The sequence below is a fragment of the Mercenaria mercenaria genome, chromosome 9 (assembly GCF_021730395.1).
Source record: "Mercenaria mercenaria strain notata chromosome 9, MADL_Memer_1, whole genome shotgun sequence".
Classification (NCBI taxonomy): Eukaryota; Metazoa; Mollusca; class Bivalvia; order Venerida; family Veneridae; genus Mercenaria; species Mercenaria mercenaria.
In genome coordinates, this window is record NC_069369.1 from 73329195 (window position 1) to 73352562 (window position 23368).

Consider the following 23368-nt stretch of genomic DNA (forward strand, 5'->3'; position numbering starts at 1 on the left):
TGTATAATTTCATTATGTTGTATTCAGTTTAATCGTGTATTTATGTGTCTTTTTGATGTTTTAATATTTTACATTACTACTTTAACCCAAGATACCAGAGGGTATGCATTTGAACTTGAGCGAAGGTGTATTCACATTTCAGAATCGGCCTATTCATCAGTTTAGCTTAAACACATTTTATGACTCTGCACATATGAGGGCATAAAAAAAATTCACATATCGCAATTCTGGGATACGATCCCATCAAGCCCGGAATAGTGTCTTTAGTGCTGTAAAACTCTTGGGGTAAGGGTTTATCCCTAGCTGTAAGCTTAAGTCAAAAACTAATTATGCACTTAACTTATTACTTACAGCTAGTCAGATCACAGTAACGAACATGACGTTTGTGAAAATTGAGCACAACGTTATAGTGACAACAACGACAACATTGCAATTTCTGGTCACCGGAAACGTTCAACTTAACGTGGTAGCAAACAAACCAGTGGTCTCTCTCAATGGCAATAACAGCTTCATTACACTGAACCAAACAACTGGATCGCCTTCTTGTGTAACTAACGTAAACCTATGTACAAACGGTTTTACATTTACCATTGATGTCAACTTTGGACATCTTCTAGACAACACGTACATAGTCTCCAGTGGTGGTCATCTTCCAGGACATAGTGGCATCACACTTTATTACACAAAAAACCAACTTATTTACATAGTCAGCACAAGTACACAAGTATGGACTCTAGTCGTGCATTACACGCCTGTGTTGCACATTTGGCAACATTTTGAAATCACTTGGAACAAACATCTTGGAGTAGAACTCTTAGTCAATGGCCATTCCCTGGGATCAAACTCAAGACCAGCTGGCCAGCCGACCACCACACATACGGTGGATTTATGTATCGGCTGCAGTCATACAGCTACCAATGTGAATATCAACATGCAAATAACAGCAATTCATACATGGACCATCGACCGAACTGAACTTGTAAATGCAGGCGTAAAAGAACGTAAGTATACTGTGGCATTATTGATATTGGTGTCGTCTGCATCTGTTCGTATAAATGTTTTATAATTGCCTGTTTGTTGCAAACATAAGCATATTCTTCTAGAAAAAAGGTATTTACAATAAGTAGAAATGTAGCTTAATCAAAGAAACATAAAGATCAAAATGTACAATATATATCACAGATATGTTCTCTGTTAACATGCAGCTGATGAACGTTCATGAAAAATTGATAGGCAAAAATAGACTATTAATTTCATTTTTTGTCTTAAGAAATATTAACTTAGATTTCTTAAATAATATATTTTACTGAGTATATAATTGGTTCATATGCGTTCTTACTCACTGCCAAAAGTAGAATTACTCATAACTCGTTGTTATCTATAGGAAAATGTATTGAAAACATTAGCTTATATCATAAGTTAGCAAGTGTTGTTCTTTTCTATAAAACTTTCTTGTCGTTCTTTAGCCCCAGCGACAGCCACAACACCTTTGCCATCAACAGCAACAACTGTCGCGAAAACAACAACAATAGCACCATCCACACCAACGCCAAGTAAGTTGCCCCTATTTCCAACTATCTCTGTGCGATCGTAATACAGTTTATGAGGCGTATCCTTTGTTATACTTCTATATTTCCACTACAGTGTCAGTTTGTGTGTCGATATTGACTTTGGTTGCGCCTTTACATGGATTCTACTCTTATACTTTATATTTTGAAACTACATTCATTTTATTTTTGTGAAACAGAATGCACACCTGAAAATCTAGGACTAGCAGACGGTCGTATTGGACCTGATCACATCCATGTCTCGTCTGAAGATGCTGTATATGATAAATCTGAAATGGGAAATGGTAAGTTTTATTGAATATTTAAAGATAAAGATTCTTTATAAGTATGTTAGCAAACATACCATGTTACCGGTCCTTGTGGCTCTTGTGGTATTTCATTTGCTGATGACTATAGTACAAAGATACATTCAAGAAATAGTTTTCAAAATGCTTTATTTTTCTATTAAAATGTATAAAGTTCCAACCGACTTTATTGTCACTTTTATTTTCTAAAGTACTTATCCTTATAAATTATCTACACATCATTTTAGATGGATCGAAGAAAGGTTGGTGTCCATCCGTTACAGATAAATATCCATGGGTAATGATCACACTTGATCAACCAAAGGCTGTAAGCGTATTTAGTTTCACGTGGTCAGGCAAAGGCGGTCACAATATTATGACAGAGTTTGAGCTCCAGTATATAGCGCCTGTTGACTCTGCAAGACGGTTCAGAACATTTGCTACGGTAATATGTAATCAAAAGTGACAATTTATCATCATATTTCATAACCAATGAATTGCTTGATAGTTTTATTAAAGTCTCATATTTAAAAAATTCAAACTATTGTCTTTGAGCAAGGAGATACTAGAGCATCTGTGCTAACAACGGAAATCAAGCTCATCAAAAGGGTGTAACAAAAAAAAAATTATTGTTGCTTTTTGGAAAGTACACAAGTGTAGCAAAAACATGAAAAGTAAGACATGCATAAGTTTTCAATTATGTAAAATGCTAATATATTATAGTTATTATAATAGTAGCTAGATCTGGGATACTGTATTCGGCTCGAGTAAATTTTTTCAGGTCGGATAACACAGCCGAGTGTAAAATCCACTAGAGTCGAATATGTAATCCCAGATCTAATTACTGTTATAATGATCCTTTCATTATACACCTCCGCCTTTATGTTTATCGTTTTGTTATCGTTTTGTTATCGAACGAAATCTTCAATCTTTTAAAGACCTACCACAAAATAGTGACCTACTTTTTCACCCACAAAATCTTCATGAAAATCATTCTTATAATAGGTAATATACAGCTATACTACAAGTTTTCAGACGGACAATTTATGCTCTTTCTGAATTAATGTGTTTTAACAACTTCATCTGCAAACTTATTCAGTCAATCTCTTTTCAGCATAGTTTTAAAAATATAGATGAATAACTATCTTACACTGTAGAAACAAAATTTGATTGAAATTTAATTAAATACACTGATTTATGTACAAATGTACATATGCTACATTAATTCAATAAAATGTTAAGACATTAAACACTCTTTCTTGGCCTAATATATGTCACTGTCAATTTGAAACTAAATTCTTTTATATCTCATATTTTTCATGCAAATCGTGTATAATTACCATCATGAAAATACAAAAGAATACAGTTATTTTGTGGCGCGTCTTTAAAGCGCGTCTTTAACTGTATTCTTTTGTATTTCCATGATGGTAGTTATACAATGTTTGCATGAAAAAATTGATTGAGAAATACCAAGTATCTAGTTACAAATTGTTAGTGACATATATATATATTTAGATTACAATAGTAGATGTAAATATCACATAGGGGATTGAATTAGAGGGTATATGTTTATCCTTTAACATAATAGTAATAACCCTTTTGTGATAGCATGCAATATGGGTTTTTTTATAAGTGCAATATAATGTGGAGTTTGTTTTATATGATATAATCTCTGATATAATTTATATCATGATATATAGTCTCAAGTAACTCAGTATTGAGTGGCAGCATTAAATATGTTATAAGATATTATATGTATTACAAATATGTACTGTGATTTTATTTATGTATGCTGATGAGACTTGAATAAAATAAAATATATAAGGCCAAGACAATGTGTTTAATGTCTAAATATATTATCAAATTTGTATGCACAGTACTTGATGTATTAAGGTGAGTTTAGACCTGACTTTGTTTCTACAGTGTAAGATACTTATGTACCATGTATTTAAAACTATATTAAAAAAGAAAAAGTTTGAAGATGAAGTTATGAACACATATTAATTCAGGAAGGGCCTAAATTGTCCACCTGTCATCTTATAGAATAGCTGTATTATAACAGTATTGTTAGAATGATTTTCTTGAAGTTCATGTTGGAGAGAAATGTAGGTCACTAGGTTGTGGTGGCTCTTTAACAGTTTATCGATATTAAATAAGACGCAAATGTGGTTTTTGTTTGCGCTATTTATATAACTGTGTCAGGTCATGCATATTAAATGAAAATAGTCCTGCAACATGCAATACAAAAGGTACAATACGGATTTTTTTTCTGCCAGTTTGCATTTAGTTATAAAATACAAGCCGCATTTTTTGACAATACAATGAATTCTGATACATCAGTATTGGTCAGCTTTTGAAAATAAATGAGCATTTAATTTCATTCATTGATCATAACAATAACATTTTATCCCAGCTCTTCAATAATTGTGTGTTCGTTTACTGTAAACTAGTTACTTTAAAGCAAGACTAAAATCTAAACATATTCTCCCCTGAAATTTAGAGAACATTTCGGTCATTTTCCTTTGACTTCTCCGAAAAAAACTTTACATACTCTTAGTCAATGGTGTGAAAATGAGTAGTGTTCCAAAATGTTTAAAATGTACACGGACTGTTCGAATTAAAATTTTGTGCAGACAGAACAGCCACGTAATAAACATTTACTACTGAGTGAAAAGTCTTGGTTCCTATCAACTATGGATAATCTCAGTAGTGCTGGGTACCAGAGCCGGACAGTGTATTATTTCATTTGTTTGGCAACAATTAGAAGATTGTTCTAGAATATTAGAACAAGTCAAAGGAAATATTGCCTTCCAAATTCTATAAAGTTACATGTATGGAGGTAAACTGTCACCGGCTTAATCTGGTTCCCTGTCCTATAATGGTTCCAATCAAAATGGCTTCCCGCTATTTTTTCGAAGTTCGCAAGGGACAAGTCTATCACCGACTTTAGTATTTAGGTGAAACAATACTGGTGAAGCAAATAACAAGTGAAAACCATCCATTAATGATATTTCTTCAATTTCTTACAAAGAATAAAGACGTATAAACGCCGGTAATGTAAGCCCATAGTCTGAAATTTTCGGCAAATTGGCTAATGTGAATACCGTTTTGAATTAACTACCGTAAGTTGAAATTTTGTTAATATACTATAATATGTATTACTTTTCTTCAATCATATCCAGGAGATACCAGCAATGAATAGCACCACTGTCTTCACAGTAACTATACAACCTGTAGTTGTTACAGATACCATCCGTATAATACCGTCTAAATGGGATGGTAGAGCTTGTTTCAAGCTTGAGATCCAGGGCTGTGATCCCAAAGGTAAATTCACGCATCACTCTTTTAATCTTTATTTCTTTTATACGTGTATACATATGAAGTATACTAAAATGCCACTCTCCAAGCTTTCATCAGCGTCAAATAAATATTATTTTGGGGGGAACAATGACATTTTAATATGCCGAGTTTTTTTATATATTAAAGAAATTTACCTTCTTTTCTTTTTATTGTAAAATGTATTTGAATATATATATTTTTAATTATATACGTATGAAACTAACATAATATCTTGAAGACTATGCATAAATAATATGAACTAAGGCAGCGCCTAGAATGGGGATTTATCGTTAATAGCGAGCTGGAGAATCGAGCTTTACGGTAAATACAGTGAATACTGATTGGAGTTTTAAGTAAACTGTGCGTAGTGCAATCGTTTTGTTTGTAAACAAACAGACGACAGGAAGTATGTCAGTTGACACGCGTGCGTTATCATGATGACGTACCTACTGGCCGGGCACCTGCGATGTCGGTGCAGTTCTGTTTTGTTTTTGTTTTTGTTTGCACTCTGCGCAGAAACTTGACGGCCTTCACACTGCCTTACTGTTTAAAAGATATTTTTCAGTTGCATATACATTTTCAAATCGGAATAAAAATAAAACAAACATGTTGGCACGGCTTATGAATTTCTGTAACTGATTTGTGTGCTCTGTTACTCATGCAGACAACCAGTCTGCGAAAAAGACATAAAATGGAACCGGAAGACAGCGAAACAATTGCCTCGGTATATTCAGACAACAAAGACGAATAACTATATACGGACGTTACCGTCTCGGGGATTTTCATCACCTATTATACTATTCATCAATGAAAGGCAATTTCCAAATGGAAAATTTCGATTACATATACGTATGTCTTGAGAAAGAATATAACTGTATAGCCAGTCCTTAATACAAAATTCATAATTGTTGTGAATATCTAAAAAAAATCTATACGAACATTCTTTTGAATGATAGCAAGCAGCCAAACGAAATAATAGTAGACTCGTTTGTTGAATCTGTTCATGAGAGATAATGACACTTGCAACACCCGTCACGCCCCCTAGCATTGGATCTGAACATATACGGTTTAAGTATGGCTAAAAAAGACTGCTTCTGTGACAGTTAGTAAATTCATTTAAGTTATTGAAATTAGATGTATTTACCATATGAATTATTTCTTCCAGCATTATGCTCCGCTGGCTGGTGTCAGAATGGAGGAACGTGTATGGGAGAGAACGTTTGTGTCTGCCCTTCTGGCTTCGTCGGTAGCCGATGTGAACAAACAAGTAAATATTGTACAATAATTTCATATGTTTTACCACAGTCCTGAATGTTAATCCGTGTCTCTGAATAAGGTGACATATAAAGCTTTATAACATTTTATTCGCTAAGATCCTTTGAAAATGTTTTCTAAAGATTTGTATCTTTTTATTATATCTAGGAAGTATATAACCCTACACACGTTGTGGAAAGGTCTTATAAATCTCTAGATATAAAAAAATGAGCATAGAGCTTATGTCTAAAAAAGTATAGGTCAGTGAAGGAAATAAATATCTTACCAATAGGTAACTAAAGTGACTTATATGTTTAAAGTTAGACAGTGTATTTTCAATATGCTGTATTCAGCTTAATCGAAATCTTTTTTATATGTTTTAATATGTACTTTAACCCAAGATACAAGAGGGTATGCTTGAATACGCATGTTTGAACTTGAGCGAAGGCGTGTTCATATTTCAGTATCGGCCCATTCATTAGTATAACTCAAACAAATTTTATGAGTCTGCACATATATGGGCATAAAATAAATTTACATGTCAAAATTCTGTCATACGATCCCTTTAAGCCGGAAATAGTGTTTATAGTGCTGTAAACTTTTTGGAGTAAGGGTTTATCCCTGGCTGTATGCCTTAGTCCAAAAATAATTATGCACTTTATTTATAACTTACAGCTAGTCAGATCACGGTAACGAACATGACGTTTGTGAAAATTGAACACAACGTTATAGTGACAACAACGACAACATTACAATTTCTGGTAACCGGAAACGTTCAACTTAATGTGACAGCAAACAAACCAGTGGTCTCTCTCAGTGGCAATAACAGCTTCATCACACTGAACCAAACAACTGGAGCACCCTCTTGTGTAACTAACGTAAACTTATGTACAAACGGCTTTACATTTACCATTGATGTCAACTTCGGACATCTTCTAGACAACACGTACATCGTCTCCAGTGGTGGTCATCTTCCAGGACATAGTGGCATCACACTTTATTACAAAAACAACCAACTTATTTACATAGTCAGCACAAGCACACAAGTATGGACTCTAGTCGTACATTATAAGCCTGTGTTGCACATTTGGCAACATTTTGAAATCACTTGGAACAAACATCTTGGAGTAGAACTCTTAGTCAATGGCCATTCCCTGGGATCAAACTCAAGACCAGCTGGCCAGCCGACCACCACACAAACGGTTGATTTATGTATCGGCTGCAGCCATACATCTATCAATGTGAATATCAACATGCAAATAACGGCAATTCATACATGGACCATCGACCGAACTGAACTTGTAAATGCAGGCGTGAAAGACCGTAAGTATAGCGTGGCTTTATTGTTCTGGTGCCGTCTGCATCTATTCGAATAAATGTGTTATAATTGCCTAAAGATTATGCACTTTCTACTAGAAAAAAATATATAACATATATCAATTAATAGAAATGTACCTTAATCAAAGGAACATAAAATGTAATATATTCTTATCTGTTATCTATAAAAGTTCATGAAACATTGACAGGCGCAAATAGATTATTTCATACCATAGCTGTTAATTTCTTAACAAACCAAAGTACATGTATACGAATAATGTCTTGTACTGAGTGTATAAATTTGCTTTAGTTGTGTACTCATATCTCGTCTTTACCAAACGGAGAATGTATAGTAAACGTTTGCTTATACATTAGCAAGACTTAATGTTTGCTTTATTTTTCAAACAATGTTATTATCGTTCCTTAGCCCCAGCGACGGCCACAACACCTTTGCCAACAACAGCAATACTAACAACAAGTAAGTTTACTGAGACATACAGTCAGAACAAAGATATCTACCCAAAAGCACTAGTTGTTTATTACTATAACCTTACCTTTCATGCTTCGCATTCATGTATGAAATACATGTTCGAATCAATGTATGAACATGAGCTATACGTAATCGGAAACTTCCATGCTTGCTTTATCCATTCCTTAAATTGCTTAATGTTCTTGCACACTTGATTCAATTAAATTACAGTAAACACTCTTTGAATCGGCAAAGCAATGGCTTTGTAAGAAATAAAATTTCTCCGAATTTCGCGATATGTACATAAGACGGAATGGAGACCTCAAGTGGAGTTATTCATGTAAGATAAATAACAATTTTTGGTTAGAGGTAAGACATAACTCGCAAAATGTTAACCTAGAACCCTACAAATCGACATCAATAGTTGCCCTTTCCTAAGCCTGTATAATAGTGATGGGCAAATCGGTTAGATTTGCCAACCGATTAATCGGCATAATCGGACAAGCCAACCGATTCGATTAATCGGATATAATCGGATAATCGGTTACTCTAGTTGCATATCTGTAAGTTCACATCACAATGTATGTTTTATGTCATTCCTTAAGAAATGAACCTCACACACATCAAATATCCAATTTCTATTGTATTCCTTCATAAATATGAGTAAGTTAACAGCATAAAAGTAAAATATTTGTGAAGATAGTAACCTTCAAATCAGGTACTGTCTTAATTTCACCAGGGACTTATCCAGTGCTATTATGTTATTAAATTAAAATTATTTGGAGCAAAAAAAGTATTAACGATTTATTAATTCTTAGTTAACGACTGGAATGATTTCAATCCCACAAAATCAAAACATTGAAAATACTTTTGCTAATATACTTGCGTAAGTCTTACGTTATGCTATGCATACCGTCATACTAATGTCAAGAGTTTAGGCTGATGGTTTTCCCGGCTTAATTTTGTAAAAGCCATATATCTTCCAAAATCTCGGTGATCACAGATGACATCAATTTCTTTTGACACTTTGGAGGAAGCCATATTTACGTAGAGTAGTTTCCCTTGGCGAAATTGCCCCCAAAGGACCGTAAATAACAGAAAGAAAAAGGTCAGAAAAAACTAAATTATCCGTTAGGGTGACAAGTAATTAATTGGCCAGTGATAAATGAAGTCGTTGATAGCGCTCATGAATGCAACGCCGACGATTATCCGATTGTCGCCGATTGTCGGCCCATCACTACTGTATAAAGCAACATTTACTTGCATTCTGCTTAATTACTTTCACCTTGCTTTATGTATTTTCGTTATTGAAATAATAGTACCGTCGACCACAATCACACAGAATGTTTACAACATCAGACAAGATCAAACAACAATGGAAACTGGCTCAAACCTTCCGTACACTCAAACAACAATACTGAACTCCCAAACAACTGAAACGGCAACAGAAACATCAACAGAACTTCCACTTTCTAAAGCTGTTACTAAAACAATTCCCACAGGATCTATTGACGAAACAACTACAAATATTAAATCAACAGGTAAAATTACAGCTACAACAATTACGCCAGATGTAAGTCTGGAAGAATCAACAATATCTACACCTTCAGGACCAAGATATAGCTCCACCACGACGTTAAGCTTAACATCAAGTATAAAGCCCAATGTAACAACGACCACAGAGATTCCAACTTCCATAACACCAGATCAAACCAGCTACACATCAACATCAAGCAAGGCAAGTACCACAGCTATAACAAAGAGCCAAGGTGTATCAGAGAAAACGTTAGCTTTGACTTCGCAAAAATTGAAAATCAATCTAACAACAGTGACTGGCAGTGTGAATGTATCTGACTCATCTACTTTACTTCAAAGAAGACCTACGACGAAACGAGGTACCCCAATGCTAGCCTCACAGATAGATAAATTTAGATGATTTGTGTTTGCTATCAGAAAGAATTTTATATTTCAGATGAGAGGATGTTTATGTATGAATGATATTTTAGGATTACTTTATCTATTTATGGTTTTAATGTATTGTAAACCCTGCCGAATAACGCACGCATTGAATAGAAAACCAAATATGAAAATTGTATATGTTTAATGGCAGGGTTTACACATTCATAAACACCAGAAACAAAATAATTTAATCATTAGTATTCCAAGTAAACATGTTCCCGCATCAAACAACTTTTTCGAAACCATCATTATCGGATAGGACATTGTCTAACTATATAAGATAAAGAGAGTCCACAATGTTTTGTTCAGAAATAAGAAAGTTGTCTAATTTTACTAAATTTTGATGCGGCATTGATGCAATGCTGAAATACACACATCAATACAAAAATGATGAAAAGGCGTTCACGTACGTTTCGGCTAAACCAATGAAATTGCTTGAATTAATAGTATTAGATGTTGGAATTATATGGCTGTATTCACATACATATTATATGTAGATTTGCTAGTAACTAGTTATCCGGTTTATGCATTTGAATGTGGATTTTCTTAATTGATAAACTGATACATTATACATTTTTCATAACATAAATCTTTTCCTAGCATTTCAGTGTTGTATTGTATTCAATTTTCATGATGTTTTAATGATAAAAATACTTTTCTGCATGTATGGTATACAAACTAGTTTCAGAAAATAGTGTAAGTGTTGTAGAAATGCATGACATACTGTTAATTGTAGTTTCTTTTGAAATTTTATATTTTATGATTCTGTTAGATATTTGCTTCGAATTTGTATATAAATCTGTATTACGTAACAAAGCATTCATAAACTTAATGATGCCATGCTTATTTAAAAATAACGCCAATGTAAGGTGTCCAGTTTTGATATACTAGTACCCGGTATAAGTAAAAATCATATATAGCAATCTTTGCTTCGCGCATTAGCACTAGATATTCTTAACTAACTGATACTGTAAAAAAACATTTCATTTGCATATCTGGCTGCATGTGATTATCTACACACTGTGCAATTTTATTTCAGCACAACCAGCGACATCTCCGCCACCGTTTCTACAGTACAATTTGACGTTTGTTGCCATAGTAGATAACATTCTTATCACACCAACCTTTAACTTTACTTTACACAATAAACCAACTCTTGAACTCCAAAATAACAGTCACACTGCTTTAGTCCTTGACTGCTCTAAACAACAGTATGTCGAGCTACCAGACACAGGAATCCCGTGCTTGGAGAACCTGGCGGACTGCGAGAAAGGGTTTACATTTAAACTCGAGGTCATGTTTACAAAACTTGAACCTGCAAAGAAGGCATACATTTTATCAAGTGGTGGTGATGTTTCCGGCACAAATGGAATGGCGATATATATCCAAAACAGCCAGGTCATATTTGGTGTTAAGAAGGGATTTAACCACTGGCATGGCACATATAATATGACTGGTATTGTTAAGACAGACGTTTGGTATAAGCTTGAAGTAAGCTGGAGTGCAGAAAAAGGTATACTGGTCTTAATAGACGGATATGAGGTTATTAAAACCAACCAATGGACTCCAAGTCCCTCAGCTGCTGCTACAAATCCTGTTCTCATTGGCAAAACGGAGGGTTCAAACGAAACAACCTGTATGAAAGTAAGAGACCTGTTCACTTGGACAACAGAACGTGAGGTTTTGGTGGACCATGGCATAGTACAAGGTTTGTATATAGATGATATAGAATAAATATGGTGTTGATTTTAATGCGTTTTCTACACTTGCTTAGCCAATCTTCTTTACTTGCACACTTCGCACTTATTCTTTCAAGAACGTCAATGGATAATGCTCTTTTTTCTAATATAGCTTAATGTTTCTTGCATGTGCAACAAAACACTGTCGTTTCATAACACAAACGTAGAAAGGAAGTTTATTTCTACTTGACAAGAATGCTGTAGTGAAATATTTTTTTCCGTTACAGATGTAAAACAACTATAATTAGTTGATTACTACACATTAATATACTGAAAAAAATATTCATATGTCATATATCGTATTATGTTTCATTTTTTAAGCTCCTAAAACTACATCACCAACAACACCAACAACAACACCAACAACAACACCAACGACAAAAGCTACGACTACTATTCCTACAACTACACAGATACCGGTACCAACCTACACGTGGAACTTTACAAGTATTACAGACAATATTATTATCGGAAATCACTACAATTTAACTGTACATGGCGCACCTCTTGTCATAAACGGTGGAATCCAAATAAACAGCACCACACAGTATATAGAATTCGGTTCCCATGAGCACAACTGTTTGATTAAACCAGAAACATGTTCTCATGGTTTGACCATTCAGTTTACGATTCAGTTCAACAAATTTGAAGAGAACACCTACTTTTTCACAAGTGGTGGCCAACTCCCCGATGGGGTAGGTCTTGCAGTAATTTATCGATTTGGTAAAATACAGTTCATTCTGACGACAGTAACACAATCCTGGTTCATCAACTGCGGTAAAAACCATGTAAGTCCGAATACACCCCACACAATCATGTTGTCATGGCAACTGACAACAGGACTGGAAGTGTTTGTCAACAATATCCTGATCGAGGCCACCAAGGTTCCATTTCCACATCAGTCTGTCTTAATGAACGCAACGACAGTGTATTTTGGAAAACAGCCGACAACTTCAGTAAAAGTTGACTTTTGGCTGCAGACGATCACCATTTGGTATGTGCACATAGATATCCTGGTAGAGCAGGGCAAGTGTGAACCGCCTGTCCGTCCAACAAGTAAGAATACCTTCTGTTTTCTAAAAAAATATTATAGATTGATAATATATAAAGGAAAATATGCTGTAAAACATAAATATTCATAGTGAATTGAAATCATTAATGTACCTTCGAAGTAGAAAGTAGAAGCAAATCTGTGCTGATAATGTGTCGGGCATGCAAATGAGCGTTAAAAAAATAGAAATACACTTGATCTTTTTACAGTGTGTTTATTTCTGAACTAAAACCTCTTTGATTATTGTATTAAAACTCTTAAGTTTTAATGACATTTGTAGGACATTTTATTTTTCCGAAAATTATCAACATGTCCATAAAGGTACCATTTATAAGTTTGTATCTTAATATTCTTCAGTATAAAAAAAAACATACATATTTCTTATGTCAGCGGCTGCCCCAACACAGTCGACAAAAGCACCAACAGTGACGTCTAAGCCCTCAGCAAGTACCAGTCGAGCAACCTTCACATCACTAGCAACAAAATCGAGCACCCAACAATGCCCTGCAGGATGCGTCAGTATAAGTAAGTCTCCATAAGTACTAAACGTAAACCACAGCTTTTACATTGTACCAGATACGCATTCGCCTGGGGAAAAAAACATTTTCAGTGATATATATATATTTGGGTAAAATTCGAGCATATCCATATCTAATCCAAAAAAAAAAATAAATAAATAAAGTTAGTTCTTGGCGTGATTTTATCTGTATCACCTTTTTATGTGTGCACATGCTATTTTATCAATATCAATACTTGGACAGATTTGATGTTCAAAAGATTTTTTTATCAAAAGAAATTGTTTTCAAGACAATAAAGGCAGACGACGTAAAATTCGTTTTCACTCCCTAGAAACTTGTGTATTTGCAAACTTGATTCAGTCATTACCTGTTGGTAATTATTTATACTTAATAGCAACTGCGCAGTCACAGTCATCTTCGAAACAGCCAGTTACAACAGCAAAACCGCCGGTAACCAGTGCAAATCCACCAGTTACAACAGCAAAACCACCAGTTACAACAGCTCAGCCTCCAGTCACAGCAACATCCAGAAAACCCACGACACCAAAGCCTACAACCAAACCAAAACCGCCTTCCACTACCAGTTCTTTTGTACCAACACCAGACACAGCAACTCCTCCTCCGCCAACGACAAGAAAACCTATCCCAGACTTCAGCGTTATTCCTAACCTACATGTAACAGTTGAGAAAGATAAAAATGCTTATATAGCTTGTGTGTTCAAACCAACATCACAAAAAGATGTACAGATAAAGGCTTCGCTCTATGTTGAAGGCAAAGTCAGGCTGGTACTCACAGTCGGTGGTAACACGGGGATTGCGATGTTTGCTGTGTCTAAAGTAGACATGTACATGTACCAAAAGAAGGTATTTCATCAATTTTTGGTTTTGCTTTGTTAAAACTATGAAATTATGATAATAAGATTTAAGGGAGATGACCCATAATGACACTCGGCATTTTCCGTATGTTTACCTACTCTCGTTATGAAATTCGGCATCATCCGGGCGTAAATTTAGCTGAACACGAACATCAATCAAAGCGCTGACAGCGCAGAAAGGTTGAAACCCGCATTTGATGTGCAATACACCACTCCGCTGTAACAGTTCAAGTCACCTCCATGAAGCAGTATAACATTCAAACTATTTGCATCCATGTTACATTATATACTAGAAATTCTGCTCTGACTAAAACCATCAAGTGTCTTGAAACACACTGACAAGTTGGGTAAGGCAACCCTATATCGCCTTAATTAAAATTTACTATAATAATATCAATGAAAAAATAAAGTGTCTGTTTCATTAAAAACACAAATATTCAAAGAGAATATAGATAACAGAAATATTAGATATTCAAATTTAACAGTTAAAGGCACTGGCCTCAAGATCAATTTGAAAGAAAGACCATTTTAGCCAAAATCTGGAGGTCAGTGCCTTTAACAGTTTGAAAGATATAAACGTTACTTTACGCTAAAGATCTATAGAAAATGCAATTTTAAACTGCCAGTGTGTCATAGTTTTTCTTTCGATTTTCTGAAGGTATACATCATTAGAAAACTTGTGATCTAGGCTTTTCAAAGATGTATGATTTGATATATTTTCTTTTATCATGTACATTGAACTGATTGTTAAACCTGACCAGGAACTTTTACATAGAAATTATGTAGAGTGATATAAAAGTAGTGCGAAAATAGAACTGCCGATTAATCTGATTCAGTGAAAACTGTCATTATTGAATTCTTGCAGTATCCAGAATACGGTTATAATAGGTTTCAACCGCTTCGCGATTTCAACCTAAAAACGGAAGAATGCTGAAACTGTATACGGTGAATACGTAATTTGCCGATAGGCAATACGGGTCTGCTACCTTAAGTCTAAAACAAAAGAAAACGTTACAGACTGAAGATTGTATTATATACACTATGAAGTTATTGTCATTAATTTTATAATATTTGCGAGTTTAAAACTGGTGTGAATTTTAAGCAGCATTATTTCCGAAAGCGAAGCGCGAATTTATTACATCGTGAATACGCATGCGTGAAATTTAAGTGACATGAAAATTAAAGAAGTTTGCCGTTCTGTATACATTCTGTTTCCGTCTGCAATCTGAACTGATTTACTTGGATATATGTTGCTTTTAGTTGTATTATAAATAGACATCATTTCGGTATCGAACGCTTTGAGCATTGGGATATACAAGCAATCACGTAAATTTCGTGTCTACAATTATAAAAATGTATTTTTATTTCAGATCCAATGTTCAGTATCAGCCCATTATATCGGAAGTGCCATGACAACACAAACATACTACAGTAATATATTTACTCCACAAATAACAGTAAGTAAATTTTACCACTGCTTCTATGATTCTTGATAAAACATCTTTGAAAGATTTTATATGTTTAGAAAACACAGTTTGTATACTGTGTCCTCAAGGTAAGGTACAACGTTCTCCGAGATAGATTTCACAATAACCAAAATCCATAGTTTGACCTTATTTTCAATTGGTACTGAATCTGCATCAGTTAAACAACATCTTGGTAAATTCTATTACTTATACAACACAGTTTACACTTTTGCTCTAATTCATGTGTCTCCGTGATTTTAACACAGTTTTGAAATAGAAATATAATTTTACAAAAACGCAGTTGGGACCAGTTAACTATTTTCTCTTTATTGTGTGTTTAAGGTTACCCCGGGACGAGTGATAGTGATTGAGGGTCATTCTACAGAGTTTGTGACGGTAACCTCCACAGCCCCTCCCCAGTTTTATTGTTGTTCCGGTTGCAAAGGAGAGTGTCAGATCCATATTGTAGGATCGTTCCACTATGAACGACACTTCCAGAAATGTGGAAAGGAAGTTATTGCCCAAGCAGTCATAGGTTTGTGGAATTTCTTTTTCAAACACATTTTGTTTTACACCGAAACTATTTTTGTCAGATACATGTTTTAGGGCGGTATAAAACCAATGATCAGGATCCATGCTCGCTTACGGTATCTATAACTGCAAAAGGCTTTGAAAGCGAACAGCATGGATCCTGACCAGACTGCGCGGATGCGCAGACTGGTCTTGATCCATGCTGGTCGCAAAGCACTATGTTGGTTTTCTCCTGGCACGACTCATATGTTTGCGTGTCCTCCAAATGCTTCTATATCAAACCCATACTAAAGACCGCCTCCGAATAAAGGTCATTATTATAAAACCCATGTATAAAAGCCATTGTTGTCTGTTCTCATTGATCCGTTTAAAGTGTAAATTTGCCTGTATAGGGAGACCAGCTGTCAACAAAGTTCTCATTTTACGTCTTTTTCTAGGGTGGTATTTACAGACAGGTTTGACTGTATGTATTTCTTGTCAGCTTTCAGAATATTTATTATGTTAATTAATTTTTATTTTGTCCAGTGTCTTATACAAATGCTAGTATTTTTCATTCTTTGATTAGGTTAGCATATACACAATGTACAATGTACGCTAAAACCGTGCCGTATCTTATCTTGATGACATTGTTAGCGTAAGAATATTAGGTTTGACCCATTTTCAAAGTGAAAGAACCTTGAAATTACCATTTGCATTTTGTCGTATCATCAATATGTTTATGTAGTTTATGTAACTTTATCATGCGGTGATTATTAATGTAACAAAACTGCATGCATTGAAATCTATATATTTATAATTCTAAATTTTTATATTCCAGAAAGTACGAAGCCACCAAACCTCAATGAGCAAATCTGTGGATATGCCTTAACTATAACAAATTGGAAACAGCAGAACAAAATTCAGATCAAAGCAACCGTAGATGGCCGTAGAGATGGTGATCACACAAATCATCTAGACATTATAGCAAACGTGTACCATCAGCCTCAGACCGCTCAAATCACTGTCAGGCCTAACAGTTTTACAGTGGACACTGTGCAGGTACATTATTGATAGTTATTGAGATATAGGTCGAATTACTTGACGTAGAGGGATGTTCAATAAATACCCGGAAAAATGCTCTCAATTCTTCATATATCAAAAAAAAAATCGACGAAACTGTTAAATAAAGCAGATAAGGGAATTTTAGTTGATATGACAGTTTTTTGTTGGTGTTTTCTTTATTGTTGCTTTTTGTTTTACATTTGATCGCTAAAGTGGTTGTGACGTTGCCTTAGAAACGGTAATTTAGTCATATTAATGTTTTATAATCTGTGATTTAAGTATCCGTATCAAATTTGTATTTATCTATCAGTTTTTCAAAATTCAGCAATGAAGGTATTAGAGCAATTCTCTGGGTATTTTTGAACATCCCTTGCATTTCATAAATTTTGAAACTTTACTTTAAAATTTGAAATGTCTTTTCATTGTACATCATGTACACGAACATTTTACAATTATAGAACTTAAAAGAAGTCCAGTAAAAAAAACGTCTTTTTGCTGAGAAAAGTGAAACTATTACACTACAATGTTTCAAAAATTATATTCCAGAAACAAGTGGCATAATATCAAGCAAACTTTAACCCATAGCCTGCTAAATTTTAAAATGGACTGGCCCATCATTTAATTTGGGCAATGCCATTTATTCTTCGAAGGGGTGTTTACTGAAAATTTACTGACTGAAAAGCGAACAGTGCAAACCATGATGTGCAGGCTGATCTTGGCCTGCACTGGTCGCAAAGGCAAAATCACTTGCTGCCAGCAGGCTAAAGGTTAAGAATTATTCATTAATTGACTATCTAAACCATTTAACTCTTGATTAGTGATAAGATATATTTTGCAAACAGAATACCAGAACAAGCAAGAATCTGAAGCACACTCATTTCAACCTAAGTTCTGTTGTAAAATATGTTTTAAATCACCAGGTCACCGTGAAAGACAATGACCATGGCACCTCTCAGTGTAAATCTATGAATGATCCACACATGACAACCTTTGATGGACAGTAAGTATTGAACAAATTCGTCTAAAATCATTTCGCTTTCAAAGCCTATTGCAAGTAGAGAAACCATTAGCGAACATCATGGATCCTGACCAGACTGCGCGGATGCGCAGGCTAGTCTGGATCCATGCTGGTCGCAAAGCCACTATGTTGGTTTTCTCATGGCGCGGCTCATTTAAAATTATATGAAATAGAATAATGAAAATAATGAAACACAGATATCTCAATCTCTTAGTCTTTTGAAAATATATGTGGTAAAAGTTTCAAAATGCATAGGCACGTTTATCATGTATAGGATAGAAAATAGAAGAGATATAACTATAATCTGACTTTTACAATAAAATCTTGAAAAGATAACTAGCTTTTGAATGATTGGATTCGTATGGTGGCGTATTTCTGCCACAAGATAGCTAGGTAACTATCACGATAGTATTGTAAACTTTTCAAGAAATGTGAGTATGTTTCTGAAAACATCACAGCAAACAATAATATTTTCTAGATAATTTTATTCATTCCTTTTTAATATTTTATCGCAAATTTCGCGTAAGTGCTCAATATTGCCACGACGATATTTTTAACTTTCTGATAAGTTGTGCATTTTTCTGAGAATACTATCGCAGTAAATTATATTTTTCTAGATAAACATTTATTGCCAGGCAACGTTAGGCTATAAAGGTAAACTTTTCAGATCATGATCATTTCTGAAAGAATCGAGATAGATATTTTGCTGGTAAATGGCAGATGTGGGTACTAAAATGTTTCGAGATACTCATGTCAATTATCGCAATAATATTTCAAGGAAACTATCGACTGTTGAAATAATCTTTTCAGAAAACTTTGCTTTATGAAGATATTTTTAAGTATCGCGACAATTATCTCGCTATCTCGTGGCAAACATATGCCATCATCTTACACTATAGATATGACAGAAACTGTACCCCTAAGTAAGTGTTTACACCTTAATTTTCCAAAGCTTTTACTTCATGTCTTAAATGAAGTGTTTCATGCTTATCGAAACTTTTTGTATTTTAGACATTACAACAACATGGTAGAGGGAGAATTTATTCTCTATAGGCATACCAGTCTTCCCTTTGAGGTAAGTTTAAACTCTAAAGAGTTTGGGAACCAGTTTCAACACTGTGCTTCTCATTGGTTAATTAACAGCTCCCAATCTGTACCCGACCGCTCGCAAGGCTATGTTATGGGACTGGTTTCAAGATTCATTTCTACGTACGAAGAACCTGATTTTTTATGCGTTTTTTTTTTCAAAATAACAAACTACACTTACCCATTTTAAAGGTTTTAAAGTAACACATATACTTGAAATGATGATGTATAAATTGTACATAAATTGAGCTGTTCATTTTTAACGCAAGTTTTGAAACTGTGTCATCGGGACCAGTGACTACAATAATATCTTGGTCATACAGTTATACCGGTCTATATTCATATTAAAGTAGTAAATTCCGTGCCAGCTACAAATTAGCAGTTGCAGACTCACCTATATGCTGATATATTTATATCTTAAAGGTACGGGCAATTTACTACAAGTGTAGCCGGAAGTCACATGCTACTTGCAACTGTGCAGTTGCAGTTAAATCCGGTGATGATGTAATCACTGTGACCGGTTGCCAAGGAACTGTTGGTGGTGGACATCCGGGTCAAGGTCATGGAGTAGGGCTACTTTTACAACAGTTATTTGGTACCCATGGCCATGCACACGGACACGGACACGGAGATGAGCTTGCTAAAACACCAATGACTATTCAAATTTATAAAAATGGAGAACTTACGCCGGGGACATATATACGGAGAATTGGTTGTGGACAGAAATACGAGGTAGGTTACCATGGCAATGACATAACTTTTTCAGTTACCCATTTACAAGAATACGATTGTACGGATAATGCTTTGCATTACCCCTGTTCTCTATTCAGCTTTTACCCCGATAATTTATAGAAGTTACATTTTTGCCCCGATAATGTATTGAAGGTACATTTTTGCCCCAATAATTTATTGAAGGTACACTTGCTCCAATAATTTATTGAAGGTACATTTTTGCCCCAATAATTTATTGAAGGTACATTTTTGCCCCAATAATTATTGAAGGTACATTTTTTGCTAATTAATAGCGTGATATTGCGAGACTGATAATTGCAAATAAAAAAAGAGGTTGAGTCAGTTCTGTATAATAGGCTTGAAATATAGCCACACCGATAATATGGCGCAAAAACAAGAGAGATTGCTTGTTCTTTACATGCTCCGAAAACATCTTAAATAGTATTGATTTATGTTTTTTCTTTCTTATTTACTTTACTCGCATATTTAAAATGTCTGAAACTGAGGAATGTCCCTTTACGACATATCTGGATGGGTTCGTTTTTTATTCAGATTTGGCTCCCAACGGGAATGGTTGTCACTGTACAGCAGAGCTGGAAACCGTTCATTAACATTTGGATAAAAGCTTCCAGCACAGACAGACACAATTCTGAAGGTTGAACAAACTATTATATTATATAATAGTTATACCAGTTTAATATATCGCACTTTTCATGAAAACGTTCAAACAAGCTAGGCACTCATGCTCAGCATGACATTATAATGTATCTTGTGTGTCCAGGTATAGGTTAGTTTGTCGTTCATTTCGTTTACTATTTGTAAAGAGGTGTGTCTTTTCTCTACAAGTGCTGTAAATTCATTTCATTTCGTGTGCTTAAAATTTCATAGTTTCGATCAGAAGTGTTATTTCACGTGGATACAACTTTTTGAAGACTAAATCAGTAGGAATGGTATATTTCATTGTGACTTAATTCCGTGGACTGATGCAACCAGAAAAACTACGAAAATTCGTCCTCATGAATATTTATTACATAACAGTATGATGTATAAATCATTTCAGGGTTGTGTGGCAATTATGACGGCCACAGGACCAACGATGTAAAACCAAACGTTAACTCTTTCATTAACCATTGGAAGTAAGTATTGTCTCATTAAAAATTATCAAAAGCCTTTTATAACACAGCCTTACAAATCAGCTTAATGGGTACTTGAGTAAGGTTGTATTTTCAGATAAGTAAGTTGACCAAAGATATTATATATCGAGTTTCATTCTTTCTAGTCCCGTCGTTCCCGACTACTTTTGAGTTTTGAGTACACTATGCGCTTGTAAGGAATATGTGGTACCTAGAGCTCAACGGATTTGGTGAACGACAGTTTTTTTTAATGAAGCAGAAATGACTGAACATAGCAATGAAACTAAATAATGACCATTATGTTAACCAACTTAGCATGTGGAGTCCTAAGTTTGGGCAAAAAGTGTATTTGAGTCATGATTCTTGTATATTTTGACCGGTTGATATTTTCCTGTCATAAATTTGTATCTATGCCTAGGCATATTTGACGTAACTCAAATTTTAAACATATTCTATTTTTATAACAGAGCACCCAGTGGTAACTTTTTCTATGGTGTTGGAGTATCGTCCCACTCTGCGACGTCAATGTACTGTAGTTGTGTGAAAAACAAGGATAGAGTCTGCCTAGCTGGTCTAGGTGCTTTTAGATGCTCTACTTCAAGTATGTACACAGCCTTTTCAGTGTTTACTAAAATGCCAAACATTTTAAGAATATAGCTTTACAAGTTTATTTCAGACAGTTATTGAAACAGTGTAACAATATTCTGATATGATGTGTTCTGACTTGACTTTGTTAAAGAACAAGTTTTATAGAAACACCAGGCGTATATTTCTCATATAGCCAGACATTTCCAAGTCAGACAGTCGGACAGTCAGATTGTTCCAAAGCTGCAAAATGAATAACTGAAACATAATCTTACTGATGCGTTTACTTCATAATTATATGACTATATTAAAATTGTATATGTTAACAATTTTTATTTTGTTCTTTTGCAGAATATGATATTACAGCCACGTTGGTTAGACAAGCGAAACGACCAGTGCTTTCAAGACACAAGCGTCAAGCAAACACAGATCCCGCTCCAACTGCTACAGTTATACCTACTGTAAGTGTTTTCATTCTGTATATATAGTAATAGTAGCTCTACATTCGATCAGTTTCCCGTTGCGAGCTATGTTGACCCTCTAATCCTTTTATGCTTATACATGTATATGTAATGGCATATAGAAGCGCCGTTTACTTTTTATCTATTTAATTACTTTTAGAAATTCCGTTTTACTTGTTTATCTTGAAAAAAGTTATAGCGCCGAAACGTAAATGAACTGTAAAATTATGTTAATATCGTTTTGGTGTTGATCATTTTAGTATATTTTGTTGTCTTCCGGACACTTTCGAACAGCTACATTGTTCAAGAACCTTTTTTAACATTTTTTTTTTGTTTCGCCTGTATCCTAATGGGAACATGAACTTTCAGACAGCGGCGCCATGCAGTAAATTGTACCATATTAATGATAAATGTTAATTTGCCTATGGAAATGTAAGATACGTAGAAGTCCGTCACAAAATTCTGATTCAGTCAGCACTGTGGTATTGGATGAATAGAAATTTATTCATAAGTTAAGAAATAAGGCAAGTTCTTTATATGCTACATGTAGAACGCTGTATTCAATAATAGATAGTTCTTATTTTCGTTTCAGTGCTCTAGAATAGTTTTTGAAATGTTACACAAATGTTTTCCACAAAATGCTGATAATGTTAACTAGAGTCTCAGCTAGAACATGTGAGATTGAAATTACATACTGAACAGTAAATCAAAGTTTTCTTGTCCGAATACTTGCAGGATGGCACCGAAGTGACGCTTGAAGAAGCCGAAAAGAAATGTAATGAAACAATCATGGAAAGCACGATCACGAAATCGTGTAAGCCCATTCTAACATCAAACCTGACACAGCAAATTGACAATTGCGCCCATGATTACAATGTAAGTAATGCAGTTGTTTGGCTATTCCATGAACAGGCCTATTACTAATACTAGTAACCCGTTTTA

At 34.6% G+C, this 23368-nt stretch overlaps 1 protein-coding gene across 3 annotated transcripts in view; it reads left to right on the forward strand.

The window, feature by feature from the left end:
* Positions 1–23368, forward strand: part of LOC123547456 (uncharacterized) — a 31710-nt gene that overhangs the window by 2348 nt on the left and 5994 nt on the right. The window contains exons 4-26 of one of the 3 annotated variants that reach the window (XM_053551698.1): positions 354–1001; positions 1467–1553; positions 1748–1852; positions 2101–2297; positions 5035–5176; positions 6357–6458; positions 7121–7768; positions 8190–8240; positions 11230–11898; positions 12251–12985; positions 13371–13505; positions 13893–14362; positions 15744–15830; positions 16182–16374; positions 17188–17408; positions 18332–18411; positions 19441–19504; positions 19939–20247; positions 20800–20902; positions 21308–21383; positions 21848–21981; positions 22317–22426; positions 23162–23302. In XM_053551698.1, the coding sequence (XP_053407673.1) occupies positions 354–1001; positions 1467–1553; positions 1748–1852; positions 2101–2297; positions 5035–5176; positions 6357–6458; positions 7121–7768; positions 8190–8240; positions 11230–11898; positions 12251–12985; positions 13371–13505; positions 13893–14362; positions 15744–15830; positions 16182–16374; positions 17188–17408; positions 18332–18411; positions 19441–19504; positions 19939–20247; positions 20800–20902; positions 21308–21383; positions 21848–21981; positions 22317–22426; positions 23162–23302 (5507 nt within the window). The remainder of the gene's footprint in view (positions 1–353; positions 1002–1466; positions 1554–1747; positions 1853–2100; positions 2298–5034; positions 5177–6356; positions 6459–7120; positions 7769–8189; positions 8241–11229; positions 11899–12250; positions 12986–13370; positions 13506–13892; positions 14363–15743; positions 15831–16181; positions 16375–17187; positions 17409–18331; positions 18412–19440; positions 19505–19938; positions 20248–20799; positions 20903–21307; positions 21384–21847; positions 21982–22316; positions 22427–23161; positions 23303–23368) is intronic. The other 2 variants (XM_053551699.1, XM_053551700.1) reach the window with 2 other exon arrangements.